Below are 22,908 nucleotides of genomic sequence, written 5' to 3'. Positions count from 1 at the left end.
AGGTGCTGATCGGTAGCCTGCGTTGTGCTGCGCATTGCCCCTCACAGAGCCACACCGCAGCGCACACCAGTGAGGCACTGCCAGCCAGCGTTTTGTTCCCGGACACGAACAGTGCTTGACTACAAGCTGCCTCTCAGTCTTTCCACTTTCTTTAGCCTTCCCCTCTCTGCACAAAGCTCACCTTGTTACCTTGGAGCAGGGAGGCAGGCTGTGAACCGCCACCGCCTTGTCAGCGGGGAGCAGGCAGGGATGAAGGAGCACAGCCTCATGCTAGCCACAACTGCTCCGGGAGCCAAGGAGCCCGGGCAGGGTGCAGGAAGCTGGGGGAAAATGAGAAGGTAAAAAGATCAATTGCGGCTCCATACGGAGAACATGAATTTCCAGCCTACCGCAAGAGGGTGCTGCAAGGCTTTGACTTGATTTATCTGTGGCTAAAAGGTTTTTCTGTTGGGAAAAGTGGAGGGTTTTTTCCCAACATTACTGTGTTACAGGGAAGAGTGTTCTAAATCACTGTTGGTTGTATGAAAGCAGGCAAGGTTCACATATCAAAAGGCAGATGTATCTGCTTTAACATTTAAGGGACGACGCGTTTATTTTGCTTTTGCCTTTAGAGCTGACCTCCTTCCTTTTCAGTTGTTTTGTTTCTGTTGGGCTTTGTCCTAGATAACTTCACCCGCCAGTAAGAGAGGTTTTCCAGCTTATGTGCAAGTATGCAGGCAACATTTCGTGCTTGAAAAGACACTGATACTTCTGCTAGGTAATCTGAGCCCTCTTAGTGCTTCTGGTCGCTTCTCATCTGTAAAGTGACAGCTTATTGTTTGCTTATTTTATGGAGATGTTTAGACTTTTGCATAAACAAACACAGAAAAGCTGTCTGCAGGCTGGATGTTCAGCCAGGCAGTCCTGTCTCATCATGTTAGCTGTTAGAGAAACATGTATTTGTTGTGGTTCTAGCCTGTATTTCAAAATACTTTCTGCATGGTAATAGGCCTGAAAGAAGATCAGTGTTTGTATTAATTGTTTGACTTGCCTTGAAATGGAAGCTAAAAGCACTGTGCTCTGCTGAATGTTATCTATCAAACATCTTAAAGAGGCTGAAGCTGTAGTGAATTACAGCAGCCAGAGAGCTTTAGCATACTGTCTTTTGGTTGCTCAGAGTAGAGCATTACAAACTAGGGTGAATTTTGTTCAGCTGGGTTATTGGATGGAACACAGCAAAGAGATGCCAGACCTGGCTGTTAGTTTTTGGGCATGTAATTCCCAAAAAACCCAAGATGTCCTGACACTGCTGTGGGTCTTCATCACTGACTGCTCAGCAGCGGGGTAGTTAAACTAAATGGGGATGGGTTTGTGTTTTCTGAAAGTCACTTCTCATTCCCTTTAATGCTAGTGAGTGAAAAGACACTTTTGAAATAAATGCTTTAATGAGGCCTGAAAAAGAGACTACTAGGAAGACGATATGACAATGTGTTTAAAACACACCAAGGCAGACTTCTTGTCATGTGTACTGTCCTCTAAAAGCAAAGACATGGCATCTGCTACCTAGCTGTCCTTTTTTCTCTCTTCCACACTTTCCTAGTTTGCTATGAAGTCAAGATCTTGCACGCATCTCAGGCCTTAGCATCTGGCTTTGTTACATCCACCCACCCGTTATTCCCTCAAATGGAAAGATTAAAACATTCTTTGTACAGTTACCCCCTGTGCTTCACCCCCTGAGCCTACAGGGGGGTGCGCTTGTAATTTCTGGAATCATAAAAGCTATTATAGAAGCAACATCTTGGTTTGTTAATAGAGAAGCAGAATAAACTGCTCTGGTACAGCAGGGCTTCATATCAAGCTGAAGATTACCCTTCTTGGGGTCCCTCCTGTGCTTTTAGAAATGAGATAATGGTCCTGCATGTTTGGAACAAGTGTTATTCATGGTGAATACAGCATGGAATGAGGTTGCACAAGGCTTAAAGGGAAAGAGAATCGATGCCCAGGAATCAGTGCTGGTGACAAGTGAGGCAGGACTCTTTCCTAGGAGTATTTAACACTTTTACTCAGCTGCCTGTATCTTCATTTGGATCTGTATCTGTTCTGAATATATGAGACAGGTGACACCCAAGGTCTTTCTATCTAACTGTTTGCTCTTTGGGAAAGCTTGTTCCCAAATTCCTTCTTTTTGCTGACAAAGAAAGGATATCAGCTCTAAAACCAGAAACATGGACGTGCAACAATTGGGGGTGGTTGGGAAAAAGGTCCCATTCCCATCCCATGCCCCCCCCCCCCCCAAAAAAAAAGTACCAGCTTTGTTGAAACACTAAAAAAAGAATTACTGACATGAGTAAAAATCCTTGCAGTCAAGAAAACTATTTTCTGCTGTAGTTAGTGATTTAATCTGATTTTTCCCCCCACTGGTAACCTAGTAAATCTATAAAAGTAAGGGTGTTTTATCATATAGGTATGAGAGAGGCAGGAATACAAAAAGATGGTTTATGCAGTAGGTTTCTAGCAGAACAACCAACACAGCACCCTTTCCAGAGGAGCACACTTTCTTTTCCAAGCTTGACTATAAAGACTTTGTATTATTCTTTGCCTTGTGACAGATTTCCTTCCCTTTTTTGATGCTTGAATTTAAAGATACTTGATTTAATCCCACTTGATTAGTGTCAGGAAGTGTGGGAGGTTTTGTTTAGAGAACATCAGTAGTTGAGACAGTAGCTGTTTTCAGAGTGTTCCTTGTCTTTGTATGGAAAGGTTAGTTATTAGAGAGGAACTGTAAGGATTTTGTAGTGAAAGCTCTGAAGTACTGCATATCAGGAAGGATGGGTGATCAACACCAGTTTGAGCCCTGCTCTGCCACAGCTTCCAGTCAGCTGCTTACCGAATGACTCTGTTTCTTTGCTCTAGACCTCCTTCAGTGTAGTACAAATTTTACTCTACTCCCTAGGACTGTCAAGAGAATAAAATACCAAAACTGTGAGGCACTCTAGATAAAGTGCTACAAAAATATCCCGTGTAGTATCAAGTCATAATATTAGTATGCCCTGACTCTGAATATTCTGTGGGCTGTGAATTTAATGCATGTGAGAAGCAAGTCCTGCCAGTGAAGGGGACAGCATGGTTAGCTCTACTGAGGGTACTCACCCACAAACCAGGTATGGCTGCAGCCTGGGATCTGATACATCATCTTTCTCCTTTCTCCCTAAATTACTAACAGAGTGTTTCAGCTAAAGCTGTGGTCCTTACTGTTTAGTTGTAGGCATCAGAGGAGGATAGATGGATTCCCTACTAGATCATTTGGAAATAAATCTTCCTAGAATTCATATAGACATCAGAAGAATATCACTGCATCTTGTCACAAGTCTGGGAGAACAAGTCAACCTCCAGAGAGCAATCATCTAGACTTGTAAAAACTGGGATGAGATCTTCATCCTGCTGTTTCCTGACTTCCTCCTATGTAAGAGAGCAGGCACGTCACTGGATGACATGTGTTTGGCTCTCAACTTTGTATGTTAGCACTCATGCAATTTTAAAGCTGAAAAAAATACGACTGTGCATCTCAGGCCTGATCTCAGAGGAGGAATGCAGAGTCCTCTCAGCAGCGTGCCTCTGAAGACAGCTGCACAGTTAGCATTCGTGTCCGCTGGGGTCTGTGCTCTCCACAATGATCCCCACCCCAAATCTCCAGACAAAGCCAGGAGACGAATCTCAACAGCTGCAGAAGGCTCAGTTTATGAACCTGATTAGGTTAAGGAGTTATTTGAAGTGTTTCTTTTCATAAGTCTCTAATGATGGTTGTAAGGGCTACATACCCTCATTCAAGTTGTCAAGATAACGCTAACCTCTTTACAGAGGTGGAGTTCCAGGGGTCTGAGCCTGTGTGGAAGCCACATCACTCTAAACATAAATAATGCTCATATAGAGCATAGGCTGTGCTCCACCAGTGTGTGCTCAGTTCTCCTTCCTCTTTCCCCTGAGCCCAGGGTGCACCTTTTTTTTTTTGTACACACTGATTTTCCAGTGGGATTTTTTCCTCGAGCGTTAGGCTACCACCCTCGTGTGATACACTGCTTTCATCACATTGGCAAAGTGCCCAATAAAACTGGTTTGAGACCTCCACACCCAGACCTGAGTATTTTTCCTCTTCAGTTTAAAGGAAAGACATTCTCTGTATTAGTCTTAGATTAAAGCAGCCACCTCCATGTATTAAGAACAAAGCCATGACTGTCGATTTCCCCATAATTAAATTGTACCTGTCATTATGTAGGAAGCCCTGCCCTTTCTTCAGAAGTAAAATCATTTGATTCCATGTATTTTATTTGGGTGAGTCACTTGGTTTCAGTCCTGCTGCTACAGCGTGCGTCTATTGTGCCTAATGCAATTTCCCCTTAATGGGGCCAGCAGTTGAGCGGTACCAGTAGTATGAAGTCCGTTATAAACAGTCTGCCTACAGCATTCACAAGACCCGATTTTCAAAAGACTCACCAGGAATTATCAAGGTGAGAATACTGGAATTAATTTCTTTTCCCTAAGATTGAGAGGGTTTTAAATTGATCTAGAAAATATGTAATCTTGTAGTAGGCTCTTACAGGGCATAGCCTGCTTGAACTCCAGCCATCCAAATTACAGCATCATATGGCTGAAGTGATGAAAACTTGTCAGAAGAAGCTTGTCCCCACCACTACTATGGCACAAGTTCTAGTCTAGCCCAGTGATCAGCCAGTGCAGGGAGCTAAACTAACAGAATGCTCTGGAAGTGGTTCTTTGGTGCCCTGACTCTCCACATCAAATGAACATGAGTGCTGGTTTTTAACATATATTTTACTTTGGTACTCATTGAGTTCTTGGCCTTCATGGCTTTCTACCATCCTACATATGCCTTGAATGAGCAGCAGCGCTTCACCACAGTCACTGGGTTGGTGAGACTGACAGCTAAGGAAAAGGCTGCCTGTCCTTCAAGCTGAACTAGGCGTGAATTTAATGTTGGACAACCAAACGGATTATTGGACCAATATTTCTGCCAAAAGACTCAGTTCTGTGAATAAATCTGAGTCTGGTTTCTTCAGTATATAGAAATTAAGTTCTAACACTGATTATCTCCTGCTACATTTTAATTAAACCAAGTTCTCAATATAAATGCCTTACTAAACAGTCATATTTGATCTTACTAATTAGACAACATGCCAGCCTAGATTAGTCACTCCTGGGGGCTGATTCTGCTTGGTATATTTGGTCATGACAATTTAATGTTTGCCATTACTCAGCTTTTCCACCTTCAGAACATGAGGTGTGACCCTGTGTGTTTAATGTACTGGTCTATTTAGTGAAAATAAAAAAAATTCTAAAATTTCTACTCTCTGGAGGTCTCTGCTGTACATTCTCCAGGCTCTCATCCCTTGTATTTCAGTCATTGATGTGCATGCTGTTCATCTTCAGGGTCCATCACTTAGCCTTTGTGGGTGCTTTCCTTGCTTTTGAGGCATAGACAATTTACTGATGATGATGAAAGCATGACCTTAAGAGGTGTTTACTCCAGAATCTCTGCTGATGCTTAAAATGGGAGTCCAGCATCCTTGCTGGAGGAGCTTAAATGTGCTGGATGCTTCCAGATTTTTCAATTTCAGCTCTTGGTTCAGTTTTCCAGGGCCTGACCACGCAGACTTTATAAAAATACAACATTGGTATGGTTGTGTGGTTTATATTAGCTTGTAAGAGACTTGAAACTCAGAGCAGTAATACGTCCACATAAACATCTTTACTTGCTCACTTCTCTCAGTGTTTTTGACAGTTTTGGCATCTGCTCAATTCTGTAACCTGTCCAGGAAGTTCTTTCTTCTAAGCAGCCCATGCAGCACAGTTATATTGGCTTTAAGTGCTTAAAGTAGCTTGAAAGCAATGGGAAGACTGTTTCTGGCAATGATGTAGATGAGTGGGAATCATGTCATTAATTCTAAAGACCATTCAAATGACTTTCAAATATTAATTAGCTTCTGATGATATAAAGTCCTAAGCTGAAAGGCCCACTTGAAGCCTAGAGCAGCTTTCGATCTGAAGTTAATAGTATCTACTTTTGCATGCTCCATTGCTTGCCAAGTAGCAGCTCTTGAGCGGAGGTGTGTCTTGCAGTTTCTCAAGGGTACTTTTGCAAAGAAATTTGAGAGTTAAGTAACATGTCAGAACAACATGGAATGCCATGGAGGAGAGGCAGGGGTTTAGTGGCATCTCAAGAAGCTGGCAGTGGTTGACTGTCTTGCAGTAGCACTAAATAAGAGGTCCCTGTAAGGATGAGATAGAGAAGCCCTTGACTGGCAGCAGTATAGCAGTATCTACATGGGATGGTAGATGTTCTGCTTTCTAACTACTGCATTGATGTGAGCTATAGTTATTTTGAATATATGTAAATACAGGATTGCCACAGGTAACGGGCAGATCTTCTCCCCAGCTACCAAAAGCCAGAGCTGCTTTAGTTTCCAGTACCTGGGCAGAAGGAATGGAGTACAAGTTCACCGTATCTCTGGCTACTCAGCTGTCTGATTTCAAAGATGTTTTCAAGAGGGAGGACGATTTTGAGGAGCATTTGCAGGGCTGCCTGTTGTCTTGCCATTTCCAGCTGCAAATCGGCACCTGGTGTGCTGGTATCAGCCCAGGAGCAAGCCCGTGTCCCAAAGGAAGCCCTTCATATGCCTGGTTCTTGGGGGATACAATGCAGCCTTGTGTAATCCAAGCAATCAGCTGTCCTGACAGCCTATCTAGGCCAGCAACAGCTGGGAATGTTTTTCTGTGGAGTGGGAGGAATGAGGTAGAACTCTGTCAAACTAAAAAACCCTACTTTAGCTTAGCAAGATAAAAGGGACCTTTCTTGGTCTTTCAAACCAGAAGATGTGGAGATGCTCCAAGCAAGTTCCCTTCTGGATTGGCACGGTTAGACTTTGGCCACAATCTCAGTTCAAAATTTACATTTCATAGAACAGCACTGCTAAGCCAAGCAGCATTTATACATACCTCCCCTGCAGCATGCTGTATGGCACAACTGGCAAAAAACCTTGCTGCCAAACCAAACGTAGCTGACACTTTGCTGTCAGAGGTCTTATTTTCTAGTTTATGTCAAGTCATCTTCCACTTCATTAATTTCCCCATTCTCTGATTGATGGTGATAGCAGAGTACAGATGCCATTCCTCCTGCAGGCTGCAAGTATTCCTGTAAGCCATATCAATGGGTTGATTTCTCTGCTTTCTATGACTTAGAGAGTCATGGTTTTGTCTTTTTCCTGCAAGTCAGTTATCAGCTATATCTGGTACTAACCAGAATGGCAGTTTCTGTGCATTTCCACCTCACTGCTACCATTGCTATAGGTGTAGAAGCTCTTATCAGTGCCTAAGAGGCCATGTAATACTGATGCATCCTCCCAGTTGATGTGCTGTACTCCTGGCTCTACAGAAAAGCCACAGTAAAATCCACAAAACCTGATGTTTTAGATGGATGCAATTTAGGAACTAACCAGTACTTTACAGAGGGAGAGGAAATGAACTGCTGAGTGAGCCACAACGTTAGGTCTCCCACTGGGAATTTCCAGCCCTTTCCCTCTTCCTTCCTCTCTCAATATATATATAGTAAATGGAGTAAATTAAGCATTGAGGGAGGTGGCACCCAAGGGCAGAAGCAGTAACAGAGGCTAGAGTGGTCTTCAGGTAAAACCAGCTGATGATATACTGACCAATCCTTCGAGCATCCCAGTCATACCACCACAAGCCCTGGCAGCAGGAGAGGTGTCTCAGACAGCTATGCCCAGTAGTAAGTGGGAGGAAGGCTCTTTAAATAACTAGCAGTGGGTCTTACTCCCTGACTGTGTCAACACTGAGTTGTTGTTTCACCCTCTGAATGGGAAAAATTGGTAAAGTAATTGTGTGGCAAGCAAGTGACAAAATGAAATCCTTTTTTGTTTGGTTTTTTTTTTCCTAGTTGCTGGATCTGTTTTAGAAGGAAGTGAATGTTTTTCTTGTCATTTCCATGTCTGTTCCAAAACCTCTAAGCAACATGATGAAAATCAGGACAAAAGAGGACTAGGTTTGGCTAAAATCAGGCGAGTAGCACTCAGATGAGCTTGATTGCTGAAACAGTCCAAAGGAACACTCATCTATCTGTATTTTGGTTTTAGAGCATCATCATATTGAGGGGTCTGAGGCAGCATTAGTCTCTTGTCCTCTCATTGCTAATCTTAGGGTGCTTTTCGGTTCCTGTATGTAGTTTACATTGTCTGTCTCCTTTTCCAGGTGAATAGGAGGCTTCTTGGTACCAAATCAGTAAAACGGATTTCATTTAGTCAGAATTGCCTCCAAGCCTTTCGCAGCCCTAGATAAATCTCTACAACTGTTTTCCATATTTCCCCTTCACAAGGAAGAGATGTTTGCAGGGTTACAGGAAACCAAACTGTTAGTGTTCAAGTTAGCATGGTAATTAATTGGCAGCACATCTTGGCCTTCATGGGGATTTGTCTTTTGACAAATTATTAGCTCCAGTTGCAAGCTTATCTATCTCCATTATGATGTTTATTTGTAGATCAGATTCTGGCCTTCCTAGCCTAATTTAAGGCTAATCTGCATTTTATAGAATCATAGAATGTGTAAGGTTGGAAGGGACCTTAGTCCAACACCCCTGCAGTAAGCAGGGACATCTTCACTACATCAGGTTGCTCAGAGCCCCATCAAGCCTGACCTTGAATGTCTCCAGGGACGGGGCCTCCACCACCTCTCTGGGCAACCTGCATTTTCCCATGCAGTTTCTGGTTTTTGAAAAAGGCATCTTTAACCTAGTCAAAAGATGTGGCCAAATGTTTCTGTGGAATTAAGTCACTTGGTTCCACACTGTTGTACTTTGTTTGCTTTACTAATTTGTTTTCAGAGCAATAAAGAAGAGAAAAACATCATCTAGAGGATGTTTCTGCTCTTTGCATCCAGGCACATTCAAGTTTCCCATCTCCTGGAGTATTTCTCCCTAGAGCTGATTCTACCTTCTCTAAGCAGTCTTCTAGTTCAACACTTTCCCTTGCAAAGTCATTTTTGTCCTTTTTTAATGCCCTTCACCATAGGATAGCAATATCTGATGACTTAACTGGATCATACATGGTACTAAGCACCAATTATAGTATATAACTTGCTGGAAGGCATTAATGTCTGTCAGTGAGAAGATGCTAGAAATGAAGCAGCTATCAAATAGGAGTAAAGAAAATGACTTTGACTCAACTTTCTAACTTTTAATTCACCTGTTGGGTTGGTTTTTTTTTTTAAATAAAAGCTGCTATAGGACTGTGACAAAAGATGTGAAGAGGAAGAAAGCAAATAGCAAGATGATAAAGTTGCTAATGTTATTGAAGACAATAGGGACAAAAGTTGACTGAAGAATTGCAGGAGGTTGCAGACTGGAGGAGTGGTACAAGATGCAGTGTGAGCACATGGATGGTGGTAGGTACAGAGAGGAAAATGATTCTAGCTTTGCATGTGAGGTATTTACCTCTGAGCTGACCACTGTAACAATAGAAGTGAGACAGCACCGTGACAGCATTTAGAAGTCCAAAAACCCAAAGCATTAGGAATAGAACAATATTTAGTTCTGCCACTGTACAAAGCTGTGGTTTAAATACTGCATGTAATTCCAATCTGGTTATATGGAGGGGTGTATGGTGGAGCTAGAAGAAACTCAAAGAAGTATTCGTTTAAAGATGATCAAAGGCAACAACAACATCACACTGCCCAAGACAAGCTCTTCAGCCTGGAAGAGAGGTGCATAAGGTGTAGAATCAGATAAAGGCCTATAAAAATCACTAGCAGCAGAGGAAGTCATGCAGGATCTGCCACTGTGGAGACTGAGGATCCTCAAATGAAACTAGCAGCTGTCATGTTCAAAACAAATGAGAGTCTGTTCTTTATTCTGCAGTGTGCAGTTGAGCTCTTGATGACATTGCAGGAGGATATTGTTTGATGAGTTTAGTTTGCATTACTCCAGGCAGCAACTGGATAAAAATAATGGAAGAAGCCTGTTAGAAAGTTTAACTGCAGCAACACCAGCTTTGGCTCAGAAAGACCTTGAGCTGCAGCATGTTGGAGGCTTGGAAAGTATTCTGGAATAATATTATTAACCTTTCTCCAGGCAACTCCTCTTGGCAATGGTAACGACAGGATGTTGGGCTGTCAGTGAGCCAGTATGGTGGTGGTTCTGGGACTGAAGAATCCCAGTTGTCAGCTAGCTGACTTGCTTGTGACATTAAGAATTCTGCTAAGTCCGAGGGACAGGATTTGTTCTTCCTGTGATACTTCCTTTAAATGTACTATAGTTATTATATTAACAGTCAAGAAATGCTTCCTGAAAAAGAAAAAGTGATACCTAACTTTACAGCAGATGTTCCCACTGTGGATGTACATAAAATACATGTTTGTATCTTAGCTGCATAAGATGCCTTCACATTGAATATATCAGCTAGTCTTCCCTCTCTTCAGTTAACTATTTTTAAACCACACATTTTTCCTTTTATTGTTATATCCAAAACATCTTGGATCTCTACTGAATAATGTCAGTCACAAACTTACTTTATTGTTTTGGCATTTTCAGTCCAGATCCGCACAACTTCTTATTCATCTTCATCTATTAATTTAGTTACCCTTCTTTGTAATAAAACCAATTCTATTGCTACAAAAGCCATTCAAACAGTGATTTTTCTGTAGCTTTGATTACTTCTAGAATAGGAGCATTGAGCTTGCTCAGCCTCACCATCATCTTTTTCCCTTCAAAGCTGTATTAATTCTGCCAGTAACCCAGAAGGGAGTTTCCAACAACGTGATCTGAGCGAGTGCATTCTGGTCCGAATACCGGCCTCGGACATGAGGGCTGGATGCTGCTGTTAGTAGATGGGAAACAGCAAATGTTGTGATGCAGCCTGGAACTGCAAAGCTGCCAGGGTTGAGCTAGGAAACTTCCTGCTGCCAAGGCTGGGGTTTGTGTTACCCTGGTTGTTGAGCAGCTGTTGGAAACAGCGCTGGTGAATGGAGTCCCTTGTCTGGTCGGGGAGCCCAATAAGAATGGCTGGGTTTCACCAACAGAAAGCGGCATCACAGCTGACTGAGTTCCCCTGAGATGGATGTGTTTCCCTGACTTAACTTTGTGTTCACAGTGCCCCCTGCACCACCCCAAAAAAAAAGTAGTGAATCAGTTGGGAGAACTAAACCTCCCTCAGGCAGGGCTCAGCTGAATGCCAGACTGAGGATCTCCTGACAAGCATCCATAATAAGACTTTTCCCTGGTTCAGAAGTTAACAAGGCAGCATGCAATTTTTGGGCAAGTATTCATGCAAAAGATCAGCTTTTCTTGGAGGAAAGGAAGTGCTGGTTTGTCTTCTAAGACAAATATATTTCAAAGGAGGCAAGTTCCCAGGAGCATTTCAGATGAAGTAAATGTTTTGAAAAGGAGAATCCTTCTTTATTCAGGAGAAGAAAATGACTGTGGACAATGGCTTGAACAGCATACTGGTTGGTGACAAATGAGTCTGATAGTTTTGTGATTTACTTTTAGCTAGAATTTTTTTTTAAAACGGGAGTACTGCATAGCTTTGGCAGTTGCTGCATATTCAGTGTGGGTGGATGGAACTGAGGAGTCGCATCTGTGCTAACAAGCATTTCAGGATTGCATTAAAACCATTAAACTCATGTACTGGAGACAGAAGCTGTATCAGCTCACCTGGGGAGCTCTGCTCTCCGAATATCCTCTGAAAGGTAAGCAGTGCTGCCTGTTCAGGGCACTTGTGAAAATAATTATGTGGACCTCAAGTTGTGACATCAGCTCGAACTTGGGTTGTTAGATGGATGCTTTCTTTCACTCCTGAGATCACAAGTCAGTGAGGCTCTACCCGCTCCTTCCAAGTTTTCGCTCTAACTAGGAAGGCTAAAAATAAGTTTCAAAGAGCCAGCTGAGAAGCAGTTTAATGCGGTCATTGTTCCAGGTGCTGAGCCTAAGGAGAGTACTTAATGCTGTAGGACTTCTAATAAGATGTAATTATGTCACTTGAAAAGCAGCATGGGCATCTGTGTCATGTTAACTCAAAGGCTTGATCAGTCAGTGCTTAAAATCTGCAAAATAAACCTCTCTCCAGCTAGACTTTGTCAGTGTAGATATTTCTGGCTTGCTTAGGGGTTGGTTGAGCTGTGATTTTTCAAGTATGCTTTTTGCAGAAGAGCCTTTACTGCAAATGTTTGTCTTAACTCCGTGTAAGTAAGTAGCTATTAGTTTGATTTGCTTAGAAGTAGATAATATCTTCACCTTGATCTGGCCAGTATTATGACTCCTCGGGAATTCTGTTGAAGTGTAATCCACATTAAGCAACTTCTCTCCCACTGTGCTGATTAAAAAAAGCTAAATGACTTGCTGTAAACTGTCATAATGTTTGGCCATCCCACCTTTCCTGGAGAAGGACTGGGTGACCTAATCCTGCTTACCCTTCATTCTGTGGAGGTTTACTGGAATTTACCATGACAGAGGAAGAATGTCATTGATCTACATGTATGCAGTTTTCCAGTTTACCTTTGAAATCCAGGTATTCCTTCATAGCACTCCTTTCCCTAAAAGCATTACTGTGGGAGTCCTTACTGTCCACTATAAGCAGGTTTCAGAGGAACAAAGATTGGAATTCATCACCTCAGTACTTGATGGAAAGAGGTATGTACAGAGCATCTGAAGTTGTGGTCTCTGCTTGTTTCTAGATACCAGCAAAGCTGACTAGCTTTAGAGAAACTGAACAAACCCTTAGTAATTACAGTTACAAATGCTTTGATGAAGTATGCAGGCTTTTGCAGACAGGTTATGTTTGTAGATTTTTGCTGTAAAATCCTCTTTTTAAAAATCACTTTAATTGCATTTTTAAAAAAAAATCAATTCAGGGAAGTGATTTTCTTACTATATGTTGTGCTGCTGGGGTTTGGTTCCTCATCAAAAGGCATGTTCAAAGAAGTCAGATTGGTACATTGAGTGGATTCTGGTGCTTCTGAGCATTCCCAGTTCCTCTGACAAGAAACATCTGTTGTACCCTTTAAAAACTGTTAGGTTCGTTGCTCTTGTGCTCACAAGAGCTCCTCGCTCTAAAGTGTTTTTTAAATGCATCTAAAAACCTGCATTATTTTGCTAGCTGCATTTATCCCAGAGTCACATTCCTGCCAGAGTTCTGTGAAGACAGAAAATCTTAAAGGTGCTGAGAGCCAGTCTGTTGAATTAGCAGTGTTTGTGCTGAAGATGATGAAATCTTCATCTACTTTGAATTCTCTCTTAAAACAGCAGTGCTACCAAATGCTTCAGTAGATTTGGTCACTTACAGCCCAGACAGCTGTTGATCCATGAAGATATTTATGCATCTTCCATTGAATGAATTAAGATCTTTCAAATGAATACATGGGACCTTAAGCTTGGTTTATTTCATTCTAGGTTCTGTACCAAAAAAAAGCTTCTTTACCAGAAAAGTGGAGAAAAAATAGGAAAGGGATGCATTAGGTTGCTATTGGGAGAAATGGTATGCCTGTGTGTTACTGACATCTGAGCAAGGCTGAGGGACACCTCTGAAAGTTTGATAGCATTCCTAACAGAGGAAGGGATTCATTTGAAGCAGTGAAACAGGAGACAGTTCTTTCTGCCCACATCAGTTTGTTTAAATCTTAAGGTAGCTAACCTCTTATGTTCTGGTACACCAACGATGTCTTGAATTCTTTGTACTACCCAAGATCAATCTGTCTCTCCTACTGCTTAAAATTCATTGACACCAAACCCCCAAACCTTTTCTTCCCTTGGATTTGTACATCAGGCTTCCCAAAAAGCATGTCTAGGTGAAGACCTACCACTTTACCTGTGAAATAAGTGTAGGGGAGTACCTGCCCAAAGAAATCTGCATTTAGGAAGTGTGCTGCAAACTGAACTTTTAGGTTTCTCCATGTATTTATCTCCAGTACCAAAGATCCCTTTTCTTACCCTTTTTGATTTCAGATATATTTTGATAACTGAGGTAAGACATTGCTACCAGCATTTAAGTGATGTGAGCTCTTCATGATGCAGTTTTTGTCCCAGACTCTGAAGTCTCCTCCCATTCTGTCTCTCTCAGCCCTGTACCATAAATAGAAACCTATTCCTTACCCTGCCCAAGTTCTTGGCTTGGAGCTGTGTTTCTTGGCTTTATTCAGTGGGTTGTTTACAGTACTTAAACCTCACACTCCTCTGTGGGAGGCCCAAAGACTAACTATGGATCTGTGCTTAGCTCAAGCAAACCACCTTATTAAGAGTCTGGTTGCTCACAGGAGTGGAACACCTAGGAATAGCATTTAGTTAGGTTGCCTGCATTTTACCAAAGCCATATGTGAGCTGTCTGAACCCCTTTAAGCTGGTGTTTTTCCTGGCCACATGTATGTCAGCAGAAAGGCTAGGTGGTCCATTTAGGCAAGACCTATAGTTTGTTACAGGGTAAAGAAAGTTCATAGGTCTACTTCTATGCTACCACATTATTAGACAGCAGGAACTTGGCCTGTTCAGCATCGGTTTGCTTTTTACTATGTAGTTTGCCCAGAGTATTTTTGGATAGTAGGAAGTGACTTGGCTTCAGAAACAAAGCTCCTGTAGAACTTGATACTGTTCCAATCGTGTCAGCAAAATAGGAAGCCCACTTGCTGCTGTGTTATCAATTTCGTTTCCTTGTATTCATTAAGGCAGAAATCCTCCCACTAACAAGCTGGTTAAAGATCTTGAAGTTTAGTGATGTATGTTTTGAAGAGGCAGGAGAAAATACCAATTAGACTAGCAGTCTTTAGTTACTTGATGGTCTGCTTTCTCTGCTCTTAAGTTGACCAATGCCTACTATTTGGTAGTCTTAAAAGCAAGCACATATAATGAGTCAGTGTGTAAAATAGCATCGTGGATATTTCTATTAGTATTTTGTTTGAAAATTAAGTGAAAGATGTGGCATATGTTGGGATCTTGGTGGCCTTGTATTCAGGTGTCCCTTTGTGGGACACAGGCATGCGAGGAGCCAGAACTTTCTGTGTGTCTATGTATATATACACACACCCCCCTGATGGATTTTGATGTGAAACTCTAAGATACCAGACTGAGACTATGCAGTAACCAGACTTTACCCTATAGCCCTTCCTGTGTCTCTCCCCCTTCCATTGACAAGCCAGTGGCTTGGGCCTGCTGCCAACACCACCAAATCCTTTTGAGAGCTCTATTTCTACCTATGCATTCTTCTGTCTGATTAAGGGACACTGACACTTGGTTCAGAAATTCAGAGTGTAGTGAATTTTTTAGAGGCTCCCTGAACTGTACATTTCAAAGTAGCAAAGTCAGCAAGATTTCCTGCTATTCAACCTTTTTCCCACCATTGGAAGAACTAGAGACATGCTTCTAAATGGATGGTTTAAGTTGTACAGGAAGGGTAACTCTCAGGAAACAATTCTGAAGGGCACCACAGGGAATAGTGCAAAGAGCTGGGAAGAGCTGCCGTGCCTGAAAGGTGGACTCTTCCACTGAGGAAGTTGAGCACACCGGAACTGAGATTTTTATATTGTGCATTTACTGTGAAGGGAATGGGAACAGGATGCAGATGGGCTGGGTGCAGATGCTAAGGCTATGGGCCTACAGCATGAAACAGCTATCTAGGAAAATCAGTTCTAAGAGAAATAATGCTCAGCTGCAAAGTAGAAAGAGGCCTGATTGTATTCTGCTTGAGTGCAGGATATTACAAACAGCTACACACTGTGCAGGGAAACCCCACGTCCTTCCCCCCCTCAGGCGTGGGGGCCTGGAAGGGTGCAGGCACAGAATTGCCCTGTTACAGGGAACTTAGGGCCGAAACATCACTTGCCCAGAAAGGCAGCACTGGCCACAGCCAGACTCCCAAGAGGAGCTCAGCTCCCTAGCAGGTGAGCTGACTGACCGAGACTGATGCTGATTGAGTCCATAGATTTATTTACAAGCTCCATTATTAATCCAACCTACCATTCTGCTAAGCCTTCTTTGTCCCAAACACTCATCTGTTGTATTTTAACTAAGAAGTACCTTTGTTGTTTCACTTCAGGTTAAAAACTGTTACAGCTAAGACTAATTTAGCCACAAATCCGTATGTAAATTGACATTTCCTGGTACCATTTCAGACCCACCTGGAAAGTGTTTGTCATAAAGCTCATCCACACATTTCTGAGACTGTGCTGCCTTTCCCTGCAAATTCTGAGCTAATAGTAGTACAAATGTGAGTGTAATTAAGAGTAATTAGAGCAAATAAGGGAGACAACAATTAACTGCAAGAGGCAAAAACAAAGCTAAGGAAGTAAAGCCTAGGAGCTCTTGGTAAAGGCATCTCAGTCTCTAACTACTGGAGAGTGTGCTGCAGGAGTCATTGAGCTTGGCTTTGGAGGAGGAAAAGGGGTGTAGGTATCCCAAGGTATTGTCTTTGTCTGGTTATGTTTTCCATATACATTAGGTGATGGTGGCAGGAGAAATAACTAATGTCACAGACTACATAGGGAAAACCAACTCCTTGTAACTATGAGACACCTACAGTTTTACACAGTGTTTTTCCACAGCCTTACAAAATACAAACATTTGGAATAAGCCAGACTGTTCATTTCTTACCTTTGGCCTGATTGGAGTCCTCATCATGTGGTGCAGCTGCCTCTCTCACAAAATGATGGAATTACAGAAATGCTGCTGGATTTCTTTTTCTCTTGCTGAGCTGTAAGAGCTCCTCTCCCCCTACAAAAGAAAGGTCAAACCACTTGGTTCCCGTTCCCTGCTGCCTTTTTATACCCCTGTGAGGCCCACCACCCTCCCAGGTGTGAGACTGCTGAGTGATGGCTTGTTCTTTAACCCTTCCTCATCCATGGGTTAGGAGAGGAGCCTGTCATGCTACAAACCTTGCAGCATTTGCTAGAAAACTAAGGATTTTAAAGAGTTCATCCAACAAATGTGATGGGGTTTTGAGAGGTAATTTGATGGTGCCTTTTCAGGGAGATGTCCCGAGTCATACTAAATCAGCAGATGAGCAGATCTGACAGGACACACTGTACTGCCCTTGAGTTCTGTTTCTTTCTGAAATCCTGGAGCACCCAAGAGTGTTGACTCGCTCAGTGCTTGTACATCTTAGACATGCATTTTCACTAAGATCGTTTCCTGTTGATTTATGTAAATAGTGCTTCAGCAGTGGTATGTGGAGTGGAAAAATGAGTCAATCTGGGCGGTCCCCTTAATGGGTGATCTGTTTTGTAATTTGTGCGAAAGCATTTCTCCAAGGAAACTCTTTTGTTTTCTTCCCAAACACTTTGTTGCTTAACTCCTAGTGGAACAAATCTCTGTCTTCACAGCTCATCTCAAAACTGTTTCAACTTGCAGTCCAGTCCCCACATCCTCTGTTTGTTCAGCATTCCCTGGAAGCTCCACCCTCACTTCCAGCTAACAACCACATTAATCCACAGCTTGATTTTCCCAGTTTCTCCTTTGCCTGCTCGGCAGCGCTTACTTGTCCATTGGCTGCCGCCCTTGCGAGCAGTCATCGTCCGCACGTGGTGGCCATTGTGCTGGCAGTGGCAGTCCAGGACTTCTCCAGTCAAACAGCATCTTCTGCTCTCTGTGGAGTACAGCATGATTGTGGGAACAGTCCTCTTCCAGACTAGCAGCTATGGCAAAGAGGGCAAGCTGCTCTGCTGCCTTGGTGAGGAAACCTCCGAGCCTGGCGTGTTGAGTTTCACAGGTATGATGTTCAGGGTTGTAATGCTGTGCTGTTCCTCACCTGTGTTTCTGTGACTGCTTCAGGGAGGGTGTGGGTGCTTCCAAGTCTCAGGCTATCCTGTAGTATGAGCCATGGAGCCATGGACAGGACTGAGACCGCCTGCTTTTATCCGGGTTTTAGGATTACTGAAATGCTTTGTTTTTACGAGTGGTTACACAGTATTTCAGAAACAGAGACCACTCCAGCACTTGATGTGATTCTGAAATTTAAGATTTAATGTATACCACCTTGGGCTCTTGGGACGAAGAGGGTGGTAATTGTTGTGTTGGTAGCGCAGGGTGGGGGACAAAACACCCCTTACATGTTGGCTGAATAGGGAAAGCATTCATATCCGGAGAGAAGCAAGTTGTATTGTGGGAATAAAGAAAAGGAAGGAGATGGATGAAGCGTAATCTCTTCAGGTGATTGTGTATTACTCCTACACTAAACGATGATGTAAGTTTTCCATTGTATAGGAAATGAAAGTGGTTATGATGATTTATGGTTAGCCTTTGAAAGGAGCCAATATAAAACAGAACTTCCCAGCTCATTTCCTCGTGCTTGGTGTGAATAGAGCTGGTGGACTCAGTTGGAGGGGTATCAATTGCAATATGCTTTGGTTATCTTATTTTCCTTAAGGAGGTTTATGCAACTACTATGTTTCACTGACCTTTCCTATGCTTATGTGTTGGATGGTATAGTTCCCACACCGTATTGAGCAGCAAAGGCTGTTATGTAAAAATAATCTGAAATAGGTTACTTTATATCCAGGTAAACACCCCTTCTGTGGATACTGGGTAACCTTTGCAGTTAATTCAAGCATCCAAGTCACTCTAAAAGATGAAAGTGAAGGAAGTTAGTGAGACACAAACTCTTAAAAGCATTTGGCTTTTAGGTGATGTGATTTATTTTTTTTTTTAGGTAAGCACTGTAGCTAAGTGATTGAACCTCCTCATCAAACATTACCTTCTGCTGGCTTTTTTTTGTACTTAAAGTGGGTGTTAAGAACATGTGGGACTACTACCACTTCCTCGGGAATGTCTGGGAGGCTGGCACATCTGCTTTGAATCCTCTCTGGGCCAGCCCGGCACCACAAATGGTTTTCATGTGGGCAGAGCCGCTCAGCGCTACACAGCAGGTGGCATTTCAACTGGCTTTGCCTGGGTTTAAGTGCCCGCTGTGGGGCTCGGTGTGGGCAGGCTTAGCTGGCCACAGGATTTGCTGCAGCAGCTCCAGTGCTGAGCTGATACCGGACTGATTGAGGCTTGCAGGGGTAGATGCTTATTAACTCTGTGCTGACTGTTAAGTAGGGGTTGAAAAAGAAACTTTAAGTATGCTTTGATTTAGAATGCATGCGTATCTCTATTACTTAAGGCCTTTCATGTTTTGACAGATACCTAATTGAAAATAAGAACCTATTTGAACAGCACTGAAGTGTTTTGGAGCTGAAAGGTCAGATGTTCTTTGGAAACACTGCCTGCTCTTGCCTTTGGTCCTTAGTGGAGATGCGCAAGTCAGATTTCTTGTATGGCACATTTGCTGGGGGGCTTGGCTTAAGGCACTGAAACACTCTGTAACTCAAGGTGCTGTAGGAGCATAAAGAATGTATTGTTTAATTAAATAGGTATCTTTGCTCTATAAAGAGAGCTGGATTTAGGAACTCGTGGTCTTTCTTGATGCTTAACAACTGCATGTGTATGTACAGACCCAGCTCTAAAAACTTAAAATGGGATGTTGGCAGCCATGCTGTGATGCTGGTCGCTGAGCGAACATGTGGATTGCCTCTCTTTTCCATAACAGCACCCAGTTTGATTGGTTAGTATATTGTAAAACTAATTGCAGTTGATGGTTAGGAACAAGAAGCGTGTGTAAATATTATATTTGCAGATAGTGAAATCGAAGAGGCAACATTTTGGTACCTTAGTCTCCAGTCACTTCTGCCCCTTGCGAGGGTGCTACTTGGGCAAGGCTTGGGAAGAGCTGCACGACAAGCAGGTTACACAAGCGTATAACTCCAACTGATGGCCAGAAATACAATTAAAAGCCACTCAGCTATGGGTTTAAAAACAAAACAAAACATTTACTTTCCCATGTACCTACAATACAGTCAAAAAATTGCAGGTAGATGATAGGAACTCCCCTCTGTCCTGGTTTTCCAGGCTGGAGCTCTGTCCTGTGACGTGGATTTGACCTGTGTTTGCCTGGTGCTTGGCACAGGCCTCTTTCTGCTTGGTGTCTCACTGACATCCCAGTTTTCCTGTCCTATATTGCATTTGGGCTCTTTGTTCTCTTTGTGCCGTATAGACTGGCTCTCACTCACGGATGTAAATCTCAGGGGAGTGCGGGGAGAGGGGGTGTTACATACACACGTTCTGTGGCAGGCATCTGCCTAGGAACAGCCTGAACCTGACTCTGCAGCCCTGGAGAACTGGGCCAGAGCAGTGACTGTGACGTGAAGAAACCACCCAGCTTTTTAAAGAGGAGGGTTTTTTCTTTTTTGTTTGGTGTTTTTACTCACTTCCTTTTACAGTGAAATTCTCCAAGTTCAACAAGAGAATTTGGAAGTAATATGTCAGGACAGGAACTTAGGTCTTGTATCTTTAAACCTTCATAGTTTTTTGCCCCCTTGAGCAGCCCACGTGCATGAAACCACATCATGGCTCTTACTCTTAATACTGAAATCTATTCTGCTACGTGCTTCTGGAAAATCCATCTATGTGTTAGAAAGCCAAGGGTGGTCCTGGCGTAGCACTGCCATGAAGTGTTCACAGCTTTGCTTCTTATTACAGCTCTTTACGCCACCACCACCCCCCTGTGTATTTAGATTGGTTTTTATTATCACAGAAACTGTGGGAATTTCTGTTTATAAACCAAGCCTGATTCTTCTCCCCACTCCCTTGTACTATCAAGTTTGTACCAGCTGTCCTTGGAAAGAGCAAAGCTGAACTGCCTGGGCATTCAGAAATACTGCTGCCAAACACCTGACATCACCCTTGCTCCTTTCTGTCCCTGACAGTTTCCCACCTCTTATTTACAGTCTTGTAACGTGTTACAAGTCACCATCATTCCTCCTAATGCTGAATCAGTGACTGTCCCAACCTGTAGATCTCATTTGTGTTGTAATTCAGTCTCTCTTACTTGCGTTTGTAGTGTCGGTGTCAGATCCAGGCTGGCTACTTCAGCCACAGACACATGAAGACATAACCCGCCACATCTTGGCGTTGAAAGGTTTCCTTCACTGCTTCACACTCAAGCAAAGGACTTTTAATTCCCTACCTGTTTTTTATCTATGAATGCCCAAATACAGTCGAACAGGTGCCTCTAAAGAGAAGTACGTGTAATAAATTTTAAATAGCAAGCAACATATATAACATTTGTATTCGGTACACAGGCAGTCACCCTTTCCAGCCTGTTAGAAGCAATCTGTAGGACGAAGAGTCAGCACAGTGGGGATTGAAAACCGCTGATCTAAGATGTGCAGACGTGGTGTACCCTTTCCATTAAGGGCATATTGTGCAGTTGGAGCTTTGCTCCGGGTTTTGGTCTCTTTACAATTGTACACTAAAGTCTTTTCCCTTACCTTCTTTCCCCAGAGGCCCTGCACCGCCCCTATGGTTGCGATGTCGAACCCCAGGCACTGAATGAAGCCATCAGATGGAGCTCCAAGGAGAACCTGCTTGGAGCCACCGAGAGCGATCCCAATCTTTTTGTTGCACTTTACGATTTTGTAGCAAGCGGTGACAACACGCTCAGCATCACCAAAGGTAAGGCGGTAAGGCGCTGAGTCGCCGAACAGCTACTCGGCTGAAAACCTAGCAACGCAAAGCAGAGAAGAGAACAGACTCCGTCCCTGGATAGGATTAGGAGCCAGTGCAGTTGGAGAAGAGAATGCCCTGGAGCGATGCTAATAAGCAGCCGGTGTCTCTCTCTTGCTTGTGCGGGAGGGACACCTGCCGGGCAGTTCCCTAGTGCAGGGACAGCTTTGTGTAATGCTGCGGGACAGTCGAGCCCAGCCAAAGTTGTTCCTCTTAGAGGCTCCCTAGTTCACCAGCTTGTTGAGACACCTATTTTAGAGAGGAGCAGAGGAAAACAGTTACATTATCGATGGTAACAGGGTTCATCAGTTTCAACTGGGGCAAAACCAGGAGTTCAGAATCACACGCAGATTTTCTGCTTCAGTCCTGTATATGTGCAGGAACATGATCTGCTGCAGAACTGATTTACATCACACGGCATTTTGGGCTTCATGGAGGAGACAAGCCTCATCCCTTCAAGAAAAAAAAATAGTTTTTCTGGTCTAAAAAGCCACACTACAGCTTTTTGAGTTAGTCAATCACACTGCAGTAAATAAGGGAACAGGACCCTAGGAATTCTGTCTGAAACTTTACTTCGTAAATACTTTCTATACAGCAGTTTAGTTACAGGATCACTGCAGTAGATTTTTATCATTAAACTGCAAACCCAGGCTTAGTTACCTGATTACGAGTGTCTCCCTTAATGAGACCAAATAGATTGTACTCTGCTTATTTTGGGGGTTTTGTGTTTTGTTCTTTTTCTTTTCTGACCACAGGTGAAAAGTTGCGAGTCTTGGGTTACAACCAGAATGGCGAATGGAGTGAGGTACGTTCGAAGAACGGGCAGGGCTGGGTACCAAGCAACTACATCACACCAGTGAACAGCCTGGAAAAACATTCATGGTACCATGGGCCAGTGTCACGCAGTGCAGCGGAGTATCTCTTGAGCAGTCTCATCAACGGCAGCTTCCTGGTGCGTGAAAGCGAGAGCAGCCCGGGGCAGCTATCCATCTCGCTCAGGTACGAGGGACGTGTTTACCACTACAGGATCAATACCACCTCGGATGGAAAGGTAAGGGTCTCTGGATGTTGCTGTGGGAAAGGAAATAAGGATTATTAATTAAGAGGTGGTACAGAATCTCACATTGCAAACTGTTGAGAGAGGGGTGTATGTGAGAGAAAACAGGTCCACTGGTTAATATAAATTAATGATATAATTTATTTAATAGAATTAATTCTATATATACATTATTAATATAAAAAAAAAGAATGTGTATGCCAAGAGTTTGGTGGTAACTCACTGAACACGCTTTGGCAGAAAGTGCAGAGTGTACCTGCCCTGGCTGAAAGCA

At 43.0% G+C, this 22,908-nt stretch overlaps 1 protein-coding gene across 2 annotated transcripts in view; it reads left to right on the top strand.

Moving 5' to 3' along the window:
- Positions 1 to 22,908, top strand: part of ABL2 (ABL proto-oncogene 2, non-receptor tyrosine kinase) — a gene marked incomplete at both ends in the record, with an annotated part of 48,409 nt that overhangs the window by 11,937 nt on the left and 13,564 nt on the right. For both annotated transcript variants that reach the window (XM_084266113.1, XM_084266112.1), the window contains 2 exons: positions 21,356 to 21,526; positions 22,333 to 22,628. In XM_084266113.1, coding sequence (XP_084122239.1) covers positions 21,356 to 21,526; positions 22,333 to 22,628 — 467 coding nt within the window. The remainder of the gene's footprint in view (positions 1 to 21,355; positions 21,527 to 22,332; positions 22,629 to 22,908) is intronic.

The sequence above is a fragment of the Gallinula chloropus genome, assembly GCF_964237585.1.
Source record: "Gallinula chloropus genome assembly, chromosome: 6".
Taxonomy (NCBI): Eukaryota; Metazoa; Chordata; class Aves; order Gruiformes; family Rallidae; genus Gallinula; species Gallinula chloropus.
The sequence above is the reverse complement of the archived record's forward strand: the minus strand, read 5'-3'. Positions and strand labels throughout refer to the sequence as shown.